This window comes from Mus caroli, unplaced genomic scaffold, assembly GCF_978045245.1.
Source record: "Mus caroli unplaced genomic scaffold, Mus_caroli_1 scaffold_4, whole genome shotgun sequence".
Lineage (NCBI taxonomy): Eukaryota > Metazoa > Chordata > Mammalia > Rodentia > Muridae > Mus > Mus caroli.
In genome coordinates, this window is record NW_028227259.1 from 37,153,628 (window position 1) to 37,175,854 (window position 22,227).

The 22,227-nt window shown below is 41.1% G+C and overlaps 1 protein-coding gene across 2 annotated transcripts in view; it reads left to right on the forward strand.

The window, feature by feature from the left end:
- The first annotated feature begins 135 nt into the window (after positions 1-135).
- Grk4 (G protein-coupled receptor kinase 4) overlaps positions 136-22,227 on the forward strand; it is a 111,326-nt gene continuing 89,234 nt past the window's right edge. The window contains exons 1-4 of one of the 2 annotated variants that reach the window (XR_002377918.3): positions 136-784; positions 6,229-6,321; positions 12,696-12,808; positions 14,114-14,188. Coding sequence is in view for 1 of the 2 variants with exons in the window: in XM_021162143.3 (XP_021017802.1) it covers positions 733-784; positions 6,229-6,321; positions 12,696-12,808; positions 14,114-14,188 (333 nt within the window). In the remaining variant the exon portion in view is untranslated. The remainder of the gene's footprint in view (positions 785-6,228; positions 6,322-12,695; positions 12,809-14,113; positions 14,189-22,227) is intronic. The other variant, XM_021162143.3, reaches the window with a different exon arrangement.

Consider the following 22,227-nt stretch of genomic DNA (forward strand, 5'->3'; position numbering starts at 1 on the left):
CACTACAGTTTACTGGATTAAAGACTACAACTCCCAGGAGGCCACACTTCTTCGACTTCCTGGCGCTGGGCCTTATGGGACCTGTAGTGTCCCGAGAGCCGCCACAGTATCCTCAGACACCGCCCCGAGGGGAGCTCTCGGGCTCCCTCTGGAGGAAAACCGTTAGCCGGGGCCCAGCAGTCTTGCGAGTTAACTGGCGGCTGCCGCTGCGGCTGCTGGAGCCGTCGCGGTCGCCGCCGGAGATCGCTCTCGAGTTTGTAAGCTCCTCGGTAGGGTAGGGCGCGGCGAAGGTTGAGTGCCGCCCAGGACCGGGCGCTGAGGAGAGAGTTACGCGCCCTGGGCCTGGGCGATGATGCTGAGAGGAGCTCGAGCTACCGCGCGCCGGCGCCGATAGCGGAAGCCCCTTGCCGGGACAGCAACAGAGCTGGAACCCGTAGCGAGCCTACCCGTGTCCCATCTCCGCGGCGATCGCGACGGCGACGGCGACGACGGCAGCGCTCCTGGTGGCAGTTGTGGCGACCCCGGAGGAGGCGGAGGAAGAAGCGACAGAGGCGGTCGCTGTCGCGGAGGGCCACCATCCAGAAGCCGCGTTCCCCAAAGGACAAGGGATGCCCCGAGGCTGCTGCCGCGGGTTTAGGATCTCCTCCCCCGCAGCCTTCCCAGTCTCCATTGCCTCAACTCCGAAAAGTTCGACGTCGGAAACCGCGGCAGCGACGGCGCAGGACAGCGATCATGGAACTCGAGAACTTCATGGCCAACAATCTGTTGCTGAAGGCCCGTCTAGGTGGGTGCACCCCGGGCTCCCCGACTACCCGAAGGTAGCGCCTCCTAGGAGCTTTAATCTTAGAGAGAATCCTGATTCCTTGGGACCTTATTGTCTAATAAGGGAGTTTTGATTCTACTGGAACCAATTCTGGGTTGGAGCTGCAGCTTAGCGGGTGTCAGCCAGTGATCCTGGGCTAACTTTTGTTGTGATTTGAAACAGTAGCGCTAGCCTAACAGGCACTAGGGGCTGATTGAATTCCATCTCACTCTCAGCGCTGCTAATCTGAAAGACAGAGTATGGAAAGTTATGCATTGCACACTCTCTAGGGTTTCTTGATTACCCAGGCAAAGGTTCCTTGGGAAGTAGACGCTATTAAGAAGCTTCAGTGTGTTCACCTCACAGAGTGTGAAGTATATTCTTTGAGAAAAACAAGTGAGTAACAGATGTTTTTGATTTTTCTTTTTGTTTGTTCCTTTTAAAAATTGATTTTAGCCGGGCAGTGGTGGCGCTTGGTGGCTCACGCCTTTAATCCCAGCACTCGGGAGGCAGAGGCAGGTGGTTTTCTGAGTTGGAGTACAGCCTGGTCTACAGAGTGAGTTCCAGGACAGCCAGGGCGACACAGAGAAACACAGTCTCAAAAAACAAAAACAAACAAACAAAAAACCCTCAAACAAACAAACAAAAAACCACAAGTCCATTTATGTTCCAAGTGATTTTCAGGAGAAGAATTTTTTTTTTTTTAAAGATTTATTTATTATATGTAAGTACACTGTAGCTGTCTTCAGACACACCGGAAGAGTGTCTAGATCTCGGATGGTTGTGAGCCATCATGTGGTTGCTAGGATTTGAACTCCAGACCTTCGGAAGAGCAGTCGGGTGCTCTTACCGACTGGGCCATCTCACCAGCCCCAGGAGAAGAATCTTAATTGGACAATATAACTATTTTCAATATGGGAAGCCCTAACAAGAAACACTGTCAGAAATTTCTTAAATTATAGTGAGTGGTGTCCAGAATTGGATACCAAACTAAGGGCTTTGAAACCCCTGTGAGCAAGGAGCAGCAAGAGGAGGCTTGAAGCAGGAAGATCCTCTGTACAATGGCAGTCTAGGCTCTGTAGACTATGGAGTAGACTATGAGTTCTACTATAGTAGAACTATGGAGACTAGAGCTATCATCAAAGAAACAAACAAACAAATGAAAGAAAAGACATTACTCTGTCAGTATTTTTGAATTAATACTATTATTCAAAATAATACTGTTTTGAGGGGCTGGCGAGATGGCTCAGTGGTTAAGAGCGCTGACTGCTCTACCGAAGGGCCCGAGTTCAAATCCCAGCAACCACATGGTGGCTCACAACCATCTGTAATGGGATCAGATGCCCTCTTCTGGTGTGTCTGAAGACAGCTACAGTGTACTTACGTAGAATAATAAATAAATCAATAAATCTTCTGGCCAGATCGAGGGGGTTCAATTTCCATCAACCACATGATGGCTCACAACCATCTGTACAGCTAGTGTACTCATATACATAAAATAAATAAATATTTTTTTAAAAATCCCCTTCAAGGACTAATTGGAATTTGGAGTGAGAAACAACACGAATAGTCCAATGTTCTACTGAAAGAGAAGCAAGTGCATACCTCTGAGTCTTTCCTAACTGCCTTAAGAGAAAACCAAGACCTGGTTCTCTTCCCACTCATTCTTACTTTTTCTATTCAAAACAGTATTTTTTTTTAAAAAGTTTTATTTATTTATTATATGTAAGTACACTGTAGCTGTTCTCAGATACTCCAGAAGAGGGCATTAGATTTCCTTACGGATGGTTGTGAGCCACCATGTGGTTTCTGGGATTTGAACTCAGGACCTTCGGTAGAGCAGTCAGTGCTCTTAACTGCTGAGCCACCTCTCCATTCCCTTGAAGGGATTTCTTAATGGAAATAAAATATAATCAACTTTAGGTTTTTCTCTTCTTTCTGCCTTCATATCTAGTTACAGTGTCTGAGAACAGGGAATATTACATTAGGTTTTATTATAATGGTGTAGATACTTTTAAACCCCACAAGAACCTGGGTTCAATCACCAGCATTCATGCAAAAAGCCAGGGCATGGTGCTTATAATCTCAGCCGTGTGAAGCAAAGACAAATGGGTAACACGCACACATGCGCGTGAGAAGTCAAAGAACAAATTCGAGGGCTTGGTTCTCAGCCCTTCACTGACTGATCTTAACTTGAGTGGCAGGGATAGAAATTAAAAACTAGAAGTTGGGTGTATCAGAGGTAGAACATTTGACTAACCTGTGTAAGGCTCTGATTAAATCCCCAGCACCATAGAGAAACGGGGATTCGGGGAGAGACAAGCAAAGCCTGCCATCTAAACTTGTTCCCTCACTTGTTTAGGAAATAGATTGAGGTATTTCAGAGATGTGGGAAACCCATGCCCTATAAAAGGAGGCAAGGAATACTGAGCCCTGTTCATGGGCTTGGCATCTAGCTAGATGAGTAAGTAAGCCTATTTAAATTCCACAGTAGCAATCTTTCTGGAAGCCGGAGACTGAGATCCCAGAGAAGGTTACCTGTCCATGAACACCAGAACAAGCAGTGGACTTACACTCAGTGGCAACTTTGTCCTCCTTGGGCATACCTATGAAAGTCAGACCAATGCTATCTATGCTGGACGATGGCTCTAGTCTGTGTGGTGGGGCCTTTGGACATTAGGGATGTGGCTGCTGCTACAGCACTGGCAAGTGCTTATTAAATGTTTATTTATTTTTTAAGGCTGAATTTGTGAGGGAAAGTAATGAGTGTTTTTAACATGTTAACATAAGATGCTCTGGGCAGTGGGCTGTTGAATTCAGAGCTTCTAGTCTCAAGATTTACAGTAGAGTATGTGAGGAGCACAAGATGACTAAAAGAGCCCTTGGGCCTATACCAGCCTCGTCTGTTGGAGCAGAGCTACATTTGATATATCTCACAGTTTTTCAAGCCACTGCATTGCAGACAGAGCTCACTAGAGCTCAAGGAAATGTAGACTTCTTCCTCCCAGTTTTCTGAGTCTTAGTTGACAGTTAAAGCTATGTTACGACACTATGTTCTTACCCCATGTTCTTCAAGTCTGTGTGCATGTGATCCTCCTTATAGGGAGGCCTCCTTAAATGCTACCTAGTCTCAATGGCATCTGCCACCTTTTCCCTTCAATTTTATTTCATACTGTTAACCATAATATTATCTAATTATTTCTATTGTGTGGCTTATAATATTCTCTCCCTTGCTTAGGATATGGGAGTGGGGGTGCTGGAAAGATAGCTCAGCAGTTAAGAACTTTTGTTTCTCTTGCAAGAGAACCTAGATTTGGTTCCTAGCATCCAGTTTTGCCTTGCTCATGACCTTCCATAATTCCAGTTCTAGAGGATCTGACACCCTCTTCTGACCTCCATGGATTCCAGGCATGCACATGGTGCACATACATAAATGCAGGCAAAAAAATGATACATATACAATAAAATTTTAAAAATCTAAAAAATTTTTTAAAAGAATATAGAGGGTGGGCTTTATTTTTGTCGTTGGAGATGAAACACGGGCATCCACACGTATGTGCTCTCACCACTGAATTCTACTTCCACCCCAGACTCTACTTAAGAGATTAAAAAAATACTGTGTGTGTATCCCTACTTCCCCTTGTCTTTGTGTGTGTGCCTGTGTGAGTGTGTGTGTGTGTGTGTGTGGTTGTGTGTGGTGTCTGTAGAGGCCAGAAGATAATAGATCTCCTGGAGTTGAAGTTACAGGTGTGAGCTACCAAATGTGGGTGCTGGAAGTAAAGTTCAGGTCCTCTACCTGAGAAGTATGCATCGTTAACAGCTGACCTCTCTCCCCCAGCTCATTGTTTTGTTTTGTTTTTTAATTGGCCATTGCATTCCCAGTGCTTTGAAAGTGTTTGAAACATGGTAGGTATATAAATGTATTTTAATAATTTTAATAATGCTGAACCAATGTTTATAAGTAGCCGGGTATACTGTGTCATGTTGGATCTAGTTTACAAATATGGAAATGGAGACTGCGGAATTTTATACTTCACTAAGCTCATATCTATTTGAGACAAGTTTTTTTCAAATCCATGGCCACTTTTTATTAATTGTTGTTATACACGTATATGCATATGCATAAATATTCCTGAATACATAGGACAACCTAGAACTTGTATCAATTTTCATTTTTTTTTCTTAAATTTTTTTATTATTTAAATGCATTTTGTACATCAAACATATAATATTGAGTATTTTGAGAATCAAATAATGCATAAAAATTTGTTCAACTTTTATATTCATATCCTCTCATACCCTAAAAATATCATTAATGAATATTTAATACTACTCAAAACTGAGGATCCCATATCTAATGTTGAATACTAAATTGTTTCAAAACATACAAAATATTCTTTGGGAGTTAAGCATAGTAAAAGAGCATAAAATATTAAAAATGAATCATTAAGAAATAAATTCAAAAGCCCTTATATAATACCACCTGACATAGAGTATTTAAAATGCATTATATGTCTGTGTACATTGTCTAACAATCAATTTACATAAAAAAGATTATCAGTAATAAAGATTATCAATGTTTCTAGGAGAGAAATTATTTTATCAGTAAGTATATTTTAAAAACTTCAAAATAGCAAAAACTCTTTGAAGTTAACCATTAAGAAAATACTAATTTTAAGCACAGTGAGAAAAATTATCAATAATATTTCCATGATGTTTGTAGAACATGATTTTGATATTTTCAACTGTTCATATTCAACAAACAAAATAATTATTTTAAGACATATTTTGTTGTTATGTCTCCTTTTTTATTTCTGATTTTATTAATTTGGATACTGTCTCTGTGCTCTCTGGTTAGTCTGGCTAAGGGTTTATCTATCTTGTTGATTTTCTCAAAGAACCAGCTCCTGGTTTTGTTGATTTTTTTTTTTTTTTGTATAGTTCTGAGACAAATTATTACAAACTTATATTTATCTTATGTACCCAAAGTAGTATTAACAATAGGATAATTTTATTATGAAATGTAAATATCACATTGATAATAATTTAGTAAAGAAACAATTCCGCTGGGCGTGGTGGCACGCCTTTTATCCTAGCACTTGGGAGGCAGAGGCAGGCTAATTTCTGAGTTCGAGGCCAGCCTGGTCTACAAAGTGAGTTCCAGGACAGCCAGAGCTACACAGAGAAACCCTGTCTCAAAAAAAAAAAAAAAAAAAAAAGAAAAGAAAAGAAAACAAACAATTCTCCCCCCCCTCCTTTTTTTGGCTAGGTATAATGATATAGCTGTATGACTGACCCTAACATGAAGTTAATGCAGAAGGATCCAGAATTCAAGGCATATCTGAATTACATAGTGAGATTTTGTCTCAAAAGCAAAACCACAACACAATTTGAAATCTAAATCCTTATTTTTTCAAATTTTACAGGATTTAACAAACAGACTGGTCGTAGTAAAAAATGGAGAGAGCTCCTGAAGTTTCCCCCAGTGAGCATGTGCACTGAATTAAGACTTTCCATGGGTGAGTAAGTAGTGCTTCCTTATGTCTGGAGGGGGTCTGACACTGCATCATTACTTAGATGGCACTACCACTTCAGTTCTATATTTGCTTCAGAAGTTTTCTGATAAAATTTTCATATAACTTCATTAGTCTTTTGTGCGTAATGGAGACTCTAGAGTGCAGTTATGAAAGGTGATTGCTGACTTTCTCATTAATAAAAACTAGTATATATTGAGGCTACAGGGTTGGTTTAGTGGTGAAGAGCACTGGATGCTCTTGCAGAGGACCCAGGTTTGGTTCCCAGCATTGACATGAATGCTCACAACTGTCTGCAGCTCCAGATCCAGACATGTTCTTCTGGCCTCCTCAGGCCCTGTGCACATGTGCACAGACATATGTGCAGGCAAAGTACCCATACACCTTAATTAAAAACAAATGAATCTAAAAAATATGTCTGTGTATGGCTTTGTGCCCAAGAGTGCAGTGCATGTTGAGGCCAGAAGAGGGTGTTGGATCTCCTGGAGCTGAAGTTACAAGCAGTTGTGAACTATCCACTGGGCTGGAAATGCATTGGACCTAAGTCCGAGTACCAAAGCTGATGTAAAGTAGACACCGTGACCACACCTAGTTCCTTTTCTGTTCTTTTGGTTTGTCTGCTTCCTGACACTTGAAAGCCAGAGATCTAAGGCTGCCCACTTTCAAAGATTTCCTGCCTTCTGAGACTGCTGTCCAAATAACTTAGGAGGGGAAAGTGACAATCTTTGCACTCACTACCCTGGATAGGCCTCAGCCTGTGTTAGGTTACTAAGAGGAATCAATAGTGTGTTGAAGGAAATGCTGGGGGAACACATGGTGTCCTCCTAGGGGAAAATGTGAACTGTGAAATGGTGAAAGTGCTGTGGATTGAGAATGCAATCTGTATGAGGTAGTACCCTCCAAATACTTCAAGAGAATATAGGTCAAAGACAAGCCTTTTCATTGTAGACCCGATTGAGGAGTGAAGACAGAGTTCTTGTTCTCTACACCTCAGAGGGATTCTCTAAAGGGGCTGAGAAACAACCACAACAGGAGCAGACTCAGCCAGAACTCAGACTGAGGAATAACTGTCAGAAGAATGCTTCTAAAGATGATTTTGGCCTCTTTGTTAAAACCAACCACAGACAGTATCAGGAAAATAGGAGAGTGGAGAGGAAAAGGTAGTGTTGAGTCTCAGCAATGAACTTCTTGTTCAGAGAGTGCGCGTGCGTGCGTGCGTGCGGACATATCAGGGTACCTTTCAGTTCTTCTCCTGTAGGAGGGGACAGAGTTCCTCTTGAACTGACTTTGGAGAGTTAAATGGTGACTTGTAAAAAGAAATGAATAAATGTTCACAATTCAGTGTTTTATTTAGATAATTTTTTAAAAGATATATTTATTTTATGTATATGAGTACACACTTTGTTGTACAGATGGTTGTGAGCCTTCATGTGATTGTTGGGAATTGAACTTAGGACCTCTGCTTGCTCTGGCCAACCCTACTTGCTCCGGCCAAAGATTTATTTATTAGTATAAGTTCACTGTAGCTGTCTTCAAACACACCAGAAGAGGGTATCAGATCTCATTATGGGTGGTTGTGAGCCACCATGTGGTTGCTGGGATTTGAACTCAGAACCTTTGGAAGAGCAGTCAGTGCTCTTACCCACTGAACCATCTCACCAGCCCTAGATAATTATTTTTAAGGCATGTGTTTATATAGGTCAGGCTGACTTGAATTTGCCATGTAGACAAGGATGATCTTGTACTTCTGATCTTGCTTTTACCTCTCAAGTGCTAAAATTATGGTCATGTACTGCCGTATACGGTGTATATGATGATAGAGATAAAACCTAAGGGCATTGTGCATGCTATATTAGCACTCTGCCTATTGAGCCTGATCCCTAACTCCCTTGCCTAGATATTTCCGTGTTTAAACCCAATGATCTAAAACAGGAATGGCTTAGACTTCCAGAATTACTTGATGTTAATAAACTTTTTACTGGAGGGATTTGTTATGGTTTGTTCACTTACCTTAATTCTCCAGCTTTAGAGTTACTTTCGGGAAACCAGCTAAGTCAGAGCAGGAACTCAGGATAGGAACCTGAAGGTAAAAAATAAAGGAACGGTCATGGAGGAAAACTATTGACTGGCTTGCTTATGGCTCTGTTTGCTTTCACTTATACCCCAGGACCAGCTGCCCAGAGGTGGGACCACCCATATCAATCATTCATCAAGAAATGGCCTACAGATTTATCCATGGACCAATTTTATGAGATATTTTTTCAATTAAGATTCTCTCTTCCTGGGACTGGAGAGATGACTCAGTAGTTAAGAACACTGGTTGCTTTTACAGAGGACCTAGATTCAATTCCCAGCACCCACACCGTGACTCACAAACTTATTTTTTTTAAAGATTTATTTCATTTATATGAGTACACTGTAGCTGTCTTCAGACACACCAGAAGAGGGCGTCAGATCCCATTACAGATGGTTGTGAGCCACCATGTGGTTGCTGGGAATTGAACTCAGACCTCTGGAAGAGCAACCAGTGAGTGCTCTTAACCTCTGAGCCATCTTTCCAGCCTGACTCACAAATTTTGATCTGTAAGTCCAATTTCAGGGGATTCTGTGCCCTCTTCTGACTTCCAGACATTCGTAAACATAAAATAAATCTGAAAGAAAAAATTCCCTGTTTCTAGATATGTCTAGGAAGATTTGTATCCAGTTGACAAAAAAACAACCAGCATAGCTACTGCTAGGAGAGCAGCTGGCCTTGCTCCTGTTCCTCATCCATCCCTTCTCTTCCCTTCCCTGCATTCCATTCCTTTCCTTTCCCCTTCTCTCCCTCTATTCCTTTGTTTTTAATTAGTGTACAAAATAATGGGCCAATACAGTAGTCCCCGTCTTTATTTCCAACATTCAGGAGGCAGAGGCAGGTGTATCTCTGTCAGTTTGAAGCCAGCGTGGGCTACTAGGAAGTTATAGGTCAACCAGGACTGCATAGTGAGACCTTGTCTCATAACAAAACAAACAAAACTAAAACAAAGTAATGAGTTTCACTGTTATATTTTATTAGACTTTATTCTTATTTGCCTTCTGCTGCTGCTGAACATGGCTTTCTTGCTGAAGGTTGACTTGTTCTAGACATAATGTTTTTGTTTTATATTTTTCTTGACCCAATGCTGGAACATCAGAGCCTTATTCTCAGAACAATATCACTAAGGTAAGGAGAGGCTGAGATAAGATATTTTCTGTGGAAAAGAAAAAAACAAGCAAATAACAATAAAAGGGAAAGTTTAAAATCACAAATTATAAAGAAGAACAAACACAAATAATCATAATTATTTTAAATTTTATTTGCAAGTATAAAACGTATCAACAATCAGGATGGAGAGAGGTTTTTTAAAATTCTTATTTAGTACATTGCTGCATAAGCAGTTTAGTCTAGAAACTAGGGTAGGTGCAGTAGTAGAAAGATCCTTTTATGCTCCTGCATTCCTTGTGGATGGTCTCCCATAGGGCTTATCTACTATATATTTCATTTTGGAGAGGAATACTCTGTTTCAAGTTAAGTTTTACAAAGCCTTACACGTTCTAGGTGTCTTTGGCTCTGCCTGTTGCTTGGTCAATTGGTTGTTTGCTTGTTTTATTTTGGGAGAGGATCTCATCGTGTAACCCAGGCTGGCCTTGACTGTATAGTCCTCCTGCCTCAACCTCAAGAATGAGGAGATTATAAGCATGTGCCACTGCAATCAGTTCTGCCCGTTTTTTTTTTTTTTTTTAATTTTTTTTTTTAAGATTTATTTATTGATTATATGTAAGTTCACTGTAGCTGTCTTCAGACACACCAGAAGAGGGAGTCAGATGTTGTTACGGATGGTTGTGAGCCACCATGTGGTTGCTGGGATTTGAACTCCGGACCTTCGGAAGAGCAGTCGGGTGCTCTTACCCACTGAGCCATCTCACCAGCCCCCGTTTTGTTTGTTTTATGTATGTATGTATGTATATATGTATGTATATTTGTGTGTGTATGTGTCTTTACGTATTTGTATATGTGCATGTGGAAGCTAGACAGCAATATTAGGTATCTTCCTTGATCAATCTCCACTTTAGGTTTTTTGAGACAGAGTCTCTCACTAAGTGTACTGGCTAGTTTTGTGTCAACTTGACACAGCTGGAGTTATCACAGAGAAAGGAGCTTCAGTTGAGGAAATGCCTCCACGAGATCCAGCTGTAAGGCATTTTCTCAATTAGTGATCAAGGGGGAAAGGCCCCTTGTGGGTGGGACCATCTCTGGGCTGGTAGTCTTGGGTTCTATAAGAGAGCAGGCTGAGCAAGCCAGGGGAGGCAAGCCAGTAAGGAACATCCCTCCATGGCCTCTGCATCAGCTCCTGCTTCCTGACCTGCTTGAGTTCTAGTCCTGACTTCCTTGGTGATGAACAGCAGTATGGAAGTGTAAGCTGAATAAACCCTTTCCTCCCCAACTTGCTTCTTGGTCATGATGTTTATGCAGGAATAGAAATCCTGACTAAGACAAATTGGTACCAGCATAGTGGGGTATTCCTGTGACAACCTGACCATGTTTTGGGGAGGACTGTAGAAGAACTTTGGAAGTTTGGGCTAGAAGATCCATTTGGTGTTAAGAGCTCTGTCAGATGTTGTGTAAGAGCTTGGAAGATAATGTTGAGAACAGTGCAGAAGATGGAGGCCTGGCTTGTGAAATTTCAGAGGGAAAATTAAAGACTTTTTTCAGGGCCATTGCTAGTCTGATTGTGAAGATTCTGTGGTTCTGGTTAGCTGGGGCTGAAGAATCAGCTGTGATTAACAAGATACCAGAACTACTAAAGCAAAAACTTTGCATTACTGGGACTATTGATGCTGGTTTGCTGGAGCTAAGAAATTAGTGGTGATTAAGAAGCATCATTGAGGTGACATCTTCTGGGAAGTGTTTTCTGAGAGCACGGAGCTGTGTTCCAGATATAGCAAAGGTTGTACCTTGTGCTGTGGCTGGACTTGGTAATGTGTAAGAGTTACCCAGGTGGTACTGGTTTTGAAGGCATGAAGAGGTCACGCAGAGCAGCTGAGGCTCGGCACTATGAGAGGCCATGGAAGGCCATTGGTGAAGGTGCAGCCTCAGATGCAATTGACGGCCCAGAACTGAGGGGGTCATGCATGTTTTGGAGGTGCCAGTACCATGAGATGACCACCAAGAGCAGCAGCAGTGGAGTACAGGCATCTGGAGCCTAGAGGATGACATGTGTGCTACAAAGGGCATGGCTGGAGAAGTGACCCAAGCCCTTGGAGGAGCCCAGAAGATTGTGAGTTGGATCCCAGACATTGGACGGTTGGAGATTGATTTTTGCTTTTGATTGTGACTGTGCCCTGATATTTTCCCTCTTGAAGGAAGAAAATATTTTAGTGGATCCCACAGTTAAGAGACTTTTAATTGTAAAAAGACTTTGGACTTTAAAAGATATTAGACATTTTAAAGGGATTGACTTTTAATATGTAAAGAATGTGGAACTTTTAAAGTTGTTTAGATCTTGGGGATGAATAAGAAATTAAGAGTTGAGGCTTACTAGTGATGTGTTTGTGTGTCAAGTTGACAAGGGGTCAATTGTACTGGCTAGTTTTGTGTCAACTTGACATAGCTGGAGTTATCACAGAGAAAGGAGATTCAGTTGAGGAAATGCCTCCACGAGATCCAACTGTAAGCATTTCCTCAATTAGTGATCAAGGGGGAAAGGCCCCTTGTGGGTGGGACCATTTCTGGGCTGGTAGTCTTGGGTTCTATAAGAGAGCAGGCTGAGCAAGCCAGGGGAAGCAAGCCAGTAAGGAACATCCCTCCATGGCCTCTGCATCAGCTCCTGATTCCTGACCTGCTTGAGTTCCAGTCCTGACTTCCTTGGTGATGAGCAGCAGTATGGAAGTGTAAGCTAAATAAACCCTTTCCTCCCCAACTGCTTCTTGGTCATGATGTTTGTGCAGGAATAGAAACCCTCAGTAAGACACTGAGTTTGGAGCTTGACACTTCACTTAGACTATCTGGCCAGTGAACCCCTGGAATCTGTCTCTTTTAACCTCTTTAGCCCTGGGATTAACTCGTCATGCCCAGGTTTTTATGTGGGTGCTGGGTATATAAAATCAGATCTTCATGCTTGTGTAGGAAGCACTTTACCAACTCAGGCATCTCTCCCAGCCCCTGCTTGTGTCTTTTAAATGTGTGATAATGCAATTTAAACTAGTAAACAGAACAGTAGTTTAAAAATAATAATACAAATACTATTTTTCACTTTCATTTTGTTAAGTGAAAACAGTGTAGATTCAGAACAGCATTTAGTGGGTAGTAACTACTATGTTTGTTTCTCCCTTTTACCCAGAAAAGGATTTTAGCAGTCTTTGCGACAAACAGCCAATTGGAAGACTTCTTTTTAGACAATTCTGTGATACAAAACCAGATCTAAAAAGGTGCATTGAATTCTTGGATGCAGTGGTGAGTGATTCATCTCAGGACTGTGCTGTGCAATTTTATACTTTTGAATATTAAAATCTGGGCCTGACAGAGTTGGTAGTTGTCTTGATGTTATATTTCCCTCCTTCTCTCCTTCCTTTGATTTTTGAGATAGGGTCTCACTTTGTAACCCACACTAGCTGGACCTCACTTTGTAGGTTAGGGCTCTCACAATGTAGCCTGGCCTGGCCTTGAACTTGTAGCAGTCCTTCTGCCACCAGCTCCTGATTGCTGTGGTTTCAGACATGCACAACCTTCCTGGCTCCTGGTGAGTAATTTTTTAATATGAAAAAGCAGCAAGAGATGAGTACTGCTCTTCACCTGGCTTTCACCTTTAAAAACTGTTTTATTTTAAATGTGAATACCTGCATGTTTATGTGGATGTATGCCATATGTGTGTCTGATGCCCTTGGTGGCCAGAAGATGGTTCCTCTGGAACTGGAGTTACAGGTTATTTTTAGCTCCCATGTGGGTTCTGAAAACTGAACCTGGGTCCTCAGAAAGAAGAGCAAATGTGCTTAATTGCTGAACCATTTCTTTAGCCCTGCTTTCTCCTTTTTTTTTTTCTTTTTAAGATTTATTTATTTATTTATATGAGTACACTGTAGCTGTACAGATGGTTGTGAGCCTTCATGTGGTTGTTGGGAATTGAAGTTTTTTTTTTTTTTTTTTTTTTTTTTTTTTTTTTTTTTTTTTAGGACCTCTGCTCACTCCGGTTGGCCCTGCTCACTCTGGCCTAAAGATTTATTTATTATTATACATAAGTACACTGTAGCTGACTTCAGACGCACCAGAAGAGGGCATCAGATCTTATTACAGGTGGTTGTGAGCTACCATGTGGTTGCTGGGATTTGAACTCAGGACCTTCCAAAGAGCAGTCAGTGCTCTTACCTGCTGAGCCATCTTGCCAGCCCCTCTCCTTGTTTTTATGCAGCCAGGGATTCCAGCTTGTGGGATGGTACCATCCATGTTTAGAGTAGGTCTTTCTTACTTGGTTTATCCTTTCTGAGAACACCTTCATAGAAATATCTAGAGATATATTTCCATGGTGGGTCTAAATCCAGTCAAGTTGACAATAGAGATTAACTCACCTACCCTCATTGACATTTTTACCCCAGTATTGTTCTTACATTCTCGGAGAACTATTTAAATGTAATCCATAGAACTGCTGCTCTCTGGTTCTGAGTGTGCTATATGAGTTTATAGGTCAGATAATTTAAAGCATTATGAAACACGGTTGTACATAGCATAACTAAACTTCGTCTTTTTCCTAATCTCTCCAATCAGGCAGAGTACGAAGTTACCATTGAAGAGGAACAAAGAGAATTTGGACTAGCTATCTTCAGTAGATTCTTCAAAGAGGTATGCTTTCTCTTCTCCTTTTTCTCCTCTTCTTTCTCCTCCTCCTCCTCCTCCTTCTTCCCCCTCCTCTTTCCTCCTCTCTTCCCCTCCCCCTCTTCTTTCCTCCTGCTCCCTCCTCCTCTCTCTCCCCTCTCCTCCTCTTCCCCCTTCCCTCTCCTCCTCCCCCCATTCCTTCTCCTTCTTCACTTTTTGGATAAAATATGACATGTATTAAAGTCTTTAATTTTTTTTTACAACTGTTTCTCTTTTGTGTTTTTGTTTAGATTGAGAAAAAAAAAAACTCTTAGAAAATTGATTCAAAGAATTTAATTCTGTTTCCTGAAGCAGAACATAAGTTGAGGAATTTTATTTGCCTAATTTGAACTAAAAATAACATATTTCCTAAAAGTTTTTATAAGTCTTAGTTTTTATTTCTTCTTAAAAAACAAATCCATTCTTTCGTCTTAGCTCCAAACTTTGTCTCTGTAACTCCTTTCATGGGTATTTTGTTCCCTATTCTAAGGAGGAATGAAGTATCCACCCATTGGTCTTCCCTCTTCTTGATTTTCTTGTGTTTTGCAAATTGTATCTTGGGTATTCTAAGTTTCTGGACTAATATCCACTTATCAGTGAGTGCATATCATGTGACTTCTTTTGTGATTGGGTTACCTCACTAAGGATGATATCTTCCAGATACATCCATTTGCCCAAGAATTTCATAAATCCATTGTTTTTAATAGCTGAGTAGTACTCCATTGTGTAAATGGTCTACAACCCTATAGGTGGAACAACAATATGAGCTAACCAATACTTCCAGAGCTCTTATCTTTAGCTGCATATGTAGCAGAAGATGGCCTAGTTGGCTGTCACTGGGAAGAGAGGCCCCTTGGTCTAGCAAACTTTATATGCCCCAGTACAGGGGAATGCCATGGCCAAGAAGCTGAGCCATCTCTCCAGCCTGTTTTTGTTTCTCTTGATTTACTAATTTATCACCATATTAATACAACTAGAGTCAAAGACATGACATGGGATTCAGGGTATGTCCTAACATGTTATATTGTCCATTTGCCTCAAAGAAAGGAATTTTCATGGAGAAAAGACAAAGGGTTTTAATCAAAATAGACATTTGAAGAAGACATAAATTAAACATTTCAGGCCATCTGTGTAATAGTATGAGTTTAAATAGAGGAAGAACTGGGACAGGCACCAAGGGGCAAGAGGAATGTATAAATAATGAAGTCATGCTATGGTCTGGCTGGCTGACCATTGTCTCAATTCTGGTATAGTAAAATGGCTTCAGACAAATTCTTATCACCTGAGAGGATATTCTGTCTCTAGTCCTATTTAGGGGTGGAGTGTCATATTTTGTTTTTTATCATAGGGTGATATGACAGAGAGGCTTTGCTATTTCTGGATACCAGGTGACTGCAGGTTAAGGACAGTGTTTGGCTCTTTCTTTCTTTCTTTCTTTCTTTCTTTCTTTCTTTCTTTCTTTCTTTCTTTCTTTTGTTTGTTTTTTTCGAGACAGGGTTTCTCTGTGTAGCCCTGGCTGTCCTGGAACTCACTTTGTAGACTAGGCTGGCCTCGAACTCAGAAATCTGCCTGCCTCTGCCTCCCAAGTACTGGGATTAAAGGCGTGCGCCACCACCGCCCGGCTCAGGATCCTTTCTGGGAACTAGACATTGGAAAAGTTATTGGTAGAATACTCTTTGCTTTCAGTGTTAAAAGAGGGATGAGGCAAGCTAGGTTTCAATGATTAACATGTCAGTGTGTAGAGTTAAAATCTGAAACAAAGTAAAAAAGGGATACAAAATGAAGAAAAGAATGTCAAGCTTTTATCCACTGTTAGTTATCTTTTGTATTGAGGAGTTTTTTTCCTTCCTTCCTTCCTCTCTTCCTCTCTTCCTCTCTTCCTCTCTTCCTCTCTCTCTCTCTCTCTCTTTCTTTCTTTCCTTCTTCTTTCTCTTTTATTAGATATTTTCTTTATATACATTTCAAATGCTATCCCAAAAGTTCCCTATACCCTCCCTTCGCCCTGCTCCCCTACCCACCCACTCCCGTTTCTTGGCCTTGGCATTCCTGTATTGGGGCATGCCTTTAATCCCAGCATTTGGGAGGCAGAGGTAGGTGGATTTCTGAGTTCGAGGCCAGCCTGTTCTACAAAGTGAGTTCCAGGACAGCCAGGGCTATACAGAGAAACCCTGTCTTGAAAAACCAACCAAAAAAAAAAGTTTGCAATACCAAGGGGCCTCTCTTCCCAATGATGGCCGACTAGGCCATCTTCTGCTACATATGCAGCTAGAGACACGAGCTCTGGGGGTACTGGTTAGTTCATATTGTTGTTCCACCTATAGGGTTGCAGATCCCTTCAGCTCCTTGGGTGCTTTCTCTAGCTTATCCATTGAGGACCCTGTGTTCCATCTTATAGATGACTGTGAGCATCCACTTCTGTATTTGGTACTGGCATAAGGATTTTTTTTTCTAATTAATTTATTTCTTTTTCTACTCCATATTTTATTCCCCTCCCCCCATCCACCCTCAGACTGTTCCATATTCCACACCTCCTCCCCACGCTCCTGTCTCCACATGGATGGCCCCACCCTCCCCACCCCACCTGACCTCTAAACTCCCCGGGGCCTCCAGTCTCTTGAGGGTTAGTTGCATCATCTCTGAATGAACACAGATCCGAACATCCTCTACTGTATGTGTGTTGGGGCCTCATATCAGGTGGTGGATGCTCTGTTTGAGAGATCTCGGGAATCCAGGTTAATTGAGACTGCTGGTCCTGCTATAGCATCACCCTTCTCCTCAGCTTCTTTCAGCCTTCCCTAATTAAACAACAGGGGTCTGTCCATTGGTTGGATGCAAATATCTGCATCGGACTCTTTTGGCTGCTTCTTGGGTCTTCGGAGTGCGATCATGCTAGGTCCCTTTTTATAAGCGCTCCATAGCCTCAGTAATGTCAGGCCTTGGGACCTCCCCTTGAGCTGGATCCCACTTTAGGCCTGTCACTGAACCTTCTTTTCCTCGGGCTCCTTTCCATTTCCATCTCTGTAATTCTTTCAAACAGGAACAATTATGGGTCAGAGTTGTGGCTGTGGGATGGCCCCCCTCTCCCTCATTTGACGCCCTGTCTTCCTGCTGGAGGTGGGCTCTAAATATCTTTTCTTTGGTTTTGATTTTTAATTTTTGGGTACATCTTTAATTCCAGCACTTGGGGGGCAAGCAAGCAGATCTCTGTGAGTTTGAGGCCAGTTCAATATTCATAGTAAGTTCCAGCCAGGATAGCCAGGAAACCCTGTTTCAAAAACAACAAAAAGAGAAAAAAAGATAAAAAGATATACAAAGTTTAAAGATAATATTAGAGAAGAGCAAAAAGAAAGTGTAGGAAGGGGTAAGTCCACGATCTATTCCAGTGGTTCTCAACCTATGGTTGGCAATCCCTGGAGAGTCAACTCATCTTTTCACAGGGGTCACCTAAGACCCTCAGAAACATCAGATATTACATTACAATTCATAAAAGTTACAAACTTACACTTATGAAGTAGTAATGAAAATAATTTTATGGTTGGGGTCAGCATTTGTGGAACTGTATTAAAGGGTTGAAAGCATTAGGAGGGTTGAGAACCACTGCTCTAGACAGACATTAATCCATTCAAGAGGGCTCTGTACTCATCATGTTCTTAAAGAACCTAGATCCCAATATTATTAAGAATGTCAATAAAACCTCAACATGAGTTTTGGAGAAATGATATACTCAAACTACAGCATTAAAAGACATTTGTCAACTTCGTCTTTTTTCCTTTTATTTTTCGTGTGTGTCTGTGTGTGTGTGTTAAGTATACATTGTATGTATTTGCTTGAGTGTAAGTGCACATGTTTGTATGTGCATGTAGAGGCTTGCGGTTAATGTTAGGAATCTTCTTTGATCTTCCACCTTTTAAAAACATTAATTTATTTTTTTGAGATTTTATTTTTGTTTTATGTGTATGGTTGGTTTGTCTGCATGTATGCCTGAACACCATGTGCAAGCTGGGCCCAAGGAGGCTGAGAAAGGTTGTGCGATCCCTTAGAACTAGAGCTGTAGATGGTTGTGAGTTGCCCTGTGGATGTTAGGAACTGAGCCTGTCACTGAGCCATTTCTACAGCCCCTTATTTTTTTTATTATATATGTGTATATGAGTGTTTTGCCTGCATGTATGTCTGTGCACAACTTGTATGAAGTGCCCCCATGGAAACTAGAAGAGGGTATCAGATCCCCTGGACAGATGGTTGTGAAGTCCCATGTGGGTGCTAAAATAGAACACTCTGGATGAGTAGCTATTGCTCTTAACCACAGAGCCATCTGTACAGCCCTCTTCTTTGTTTGCTTCTTTGCTTTTATTTTTGAGTCTCACTGTGCAGCCCTGGCTATCTGGAACTGTGTAGACTAGGTTGGCCTCAAGCCCACAGAGATCTACTTACCTTGCCTACCAAGTGATGGGATTAAAGGTGTATACCACTACAGGGCTGGAGTGATGGCTCAGTGGTTAAGAGCACTGACTGTTCTTCCAGAGGTCTTAAGTTCAATTCCCAGCAACCACACTAGCTCACAAACATCTGTAATAAGATCTGATTCCCTCTTCTGGTATATCTGAAGACAGCTACAGTGTATGGATTTACAAAAGAAAAAAGAAAAAAAAGTGTGTGCCACCACATCTGGATATTTTCAAGTTATTTATTATGTATGTGCATGGTGTGTGTGTCTGTGTGTGTGTGTATGGACCAGAGCACACATGCAATGGCATATTATGACATTGGACATAGAAGTAGGACAGCTCTATGTAGCTAGTTACTCTACCATTATTTAGGGTCCAGGGATCAAACTCAGGTTGCCAGGCTTGTACAGTAAGTATCTTTACCCAGTGAACCCTCTTGCTGGCCAGTCTGTGATCATAGAAAGCTCCAGGGCAGCCAGTGCTGCATAGAAAAAGATCCCTATGTGGATATGGATAGCTTGAATTAAAATAAAATAGAAATAAATAATAATAATAACCTTTTATTTCTGAGGCATTATCTCTTAAACAAAATGATAACTTGTTATTCTACCATCTAGAGTTCTCAAATACTAAATTTAAGCCAATATTCATTTTTATAACTATGTAGAACAACTAAAGACTAAGGAGGTTATTTTTCTGGGGTTACAAAACTAGTTAAGTATGCTAAATCAAATTAGTATAATATACAATATTGGTAGAATAATGTTGTAAAATAGAACAGAAATGGATAATCTATATCCTTTTATAATAAAAGCATTGAACAATCTAGGATGTTTGTTGGTTGGTTGGTTTTTTGAGACAGTGTTTCTCTGTGTAGCTCTGACTGTCGTGAAACTCACTTTGCAGATCAGGCTGGCATCGAACTCATAGAGATCAGCCTGCCTCTGTCTCCCAAGTATTAGGATTAAAGGCATGCACCACCTGCTAGCCAAACAGATTGGAAGGGAACTTGTTCAGCTTGATACAGGGCATCTGCAGATACAGGCAATATCACATTTAAATGTGAAAGATTACATATTCTCTCTAAGATTAGGAACAAGACAAGATAGTGTCTTTTTGCTTCATTTTTTGAGTTCCTCCATGTTGGTTCTAGCCAGGGCAGTTAGGTAGGAAAATGAAGTAGAAATAGGAGCTTGGAGGGATGGTTCAGCAGTTAAGAGCATTGGTATTATTTTAGAGCCACCTGGTTTGGATTCCCAGCAACCACACAGTGGCTTACAACTATCTGTTACTCCAGTTATAGAAGTTATAGAAGAGACTACAATATTCCCTTCTGGCCTCTAAGGGCACCAGGAACACAGTGGTGCATAGGCATATGCTGACAAATCACCTATATACATACAAATTAATAATTTTAAAAAGGAGGAAAGGTTCCTCCAGGTTTCCGTTTGTGCTGGGAGCAAATCCTGTGCCATAGCACTCCATACCCAAATACCTTCAGGAGAGAGCTGGTCTCCCTGGAGTGCAGATACACCTGTGAGCACAGGTAAGACCAACACTTCTACTCAAATTCCTGGCCCAAGAGGGACGCGCCCAAAGCCATCAGACCGCAAGAACCAAGGAACAGCCAGGGACAGGATCCTTCTGGTTTCTGTTTCATCTTAGAGCTGACCTTGTGACACAGCTCTCCATACCCAAGTTCTTCCCGGAGAGAACTGGTCTCCCAGGAGTACTGACACACAGGCTTGCAGGAGGGACAAGCCACAGTTAGAGACAACAAGACCAGCTAACACCAGAGATAACCACATGGCAAGAGGCAAGGGCAAGCACATAAGCAACAGAAACCAAGGCTACTTGGCATCATCAGAACCCAGTTCTCCCACCACAGTGAGCCCTGGATACGCCAACATACTGGAAAAGCAAGACTCTGATTTAAAATCACATCTCATGATGATGATAGAGGACTTTAAGAAGGACATAAATAACTCCCTTAAAGAAATACAGAGTAGGTAAACAGGTAGAATCCCTTAAAGAAGAAACACAAAAATTCCTTAAAGAATTACAAGAAAAAACAGACAAACAGGTGAAGGAATTGAACAAAACCATCCAGGATCTAAAAATGGAACTAGAAACAATACAGAAATCACAAAGGGAGACAACACTGGAGATAGAAAACCTAGGAAATAAATGAGGAGTTATAGATGCAAGCATCACCAACAGAATACAAGAGATAGAAGAGAGACTATCAGGTGCAGAAAATACTATAGAAAACATTGACACAACAGTCAAAGAAAATGCAAAATGCAAAAAGCTCCTAACCCAAAACATCCAGGAGATCCAAGACACAATGAGAAGACCAAACCTAAGGATAATAGGTATAGAAGAGAGTGAAGATTCCCAACTTGAAGGGCTAGTAAATATCTTCAACAAAATTATAGAAGAAAACTTCCCTAACCTACAGAAAGAGATCCCATGAATACTGAAGAAGCCTACGGAACTCCAAATAGACTGGACCAGAAAAGAAATTCCTCCCATCATATAATAGTCAAAATACTAAATGCACAAAACGAATATTAAAAGCAGTAAGGAAAAAAGGTCAAGTAACATATAAAGGCAGACTATCAGAATGACACCAGATTTCTTAAAAAGACTATGAAAGCTAGAAGATCTTGGGCAGATGTCATACAGACCCTAAGAGAACACAAATGCCAGCCCAAGCTACTATACCCAATAAAACTCTCAATTGCCATAGATGGAGAAACCAAGATATTCTATGATGAAACCAAATTTACACAGTATCTCTCCACAAATCCAGCAAAGGATAAGAGATCAAGAGGATACAAATTAGTAAAGAAGAAATAAAGGTATCACTATTTGCAGATGATATGATAGTATACATAAGCCATCCCAAAAATTCTACCAGAGAACTTTCCCAGCTGATAAACAACTTCAGCAAAGTGGCCAGATATAAAATTAACTCAAATAAATCAGTAGCCTTCCTTTATACAAAGGATAAACAGGCTGAGAAAGAAATTAGGGAAACAATTCCCTTCACAATAGCCATAAATAGTATAAAATGTCTTGGGATAACTCTAGCCAAACAAATGAAAGACCTGTATGACAATAACTTCAAGTCTCTCAAGAAAGAAATTGAAGATCTCAGAAAATGGAGAGATCTCTCATACTAAAGGATTGGCAGGATTAGCATAGTAAAAATGGCCATCCTACCAAAGGCAATCTATAGATTCAATGCAATCCCTATCAAAATCCCAACAAAATTCTTCAAAGACATCGAAAGAGCAATTCTCAAATTCATCTGTAAAGGCAAAAAACCCAAAATAGGGAAAACAGTTCTTAACAATAAAAGAACAGCTAGGGGAATCACCATCCCTGAACTCAAGCTTTACTACAGAGCAATAATGATAAAAACAGCATGGTATTGGTATGGAGACAGACATGTTGATCAATGGAATAGAATTGAAGACCCAGAAATAAAACCACACACAGTCACTTGATCTTTGACAAAGATGCCAAAAATATAAAATGGAAAAAAGAAAGCAGCTTGGTGCTGGTCTAACTGGC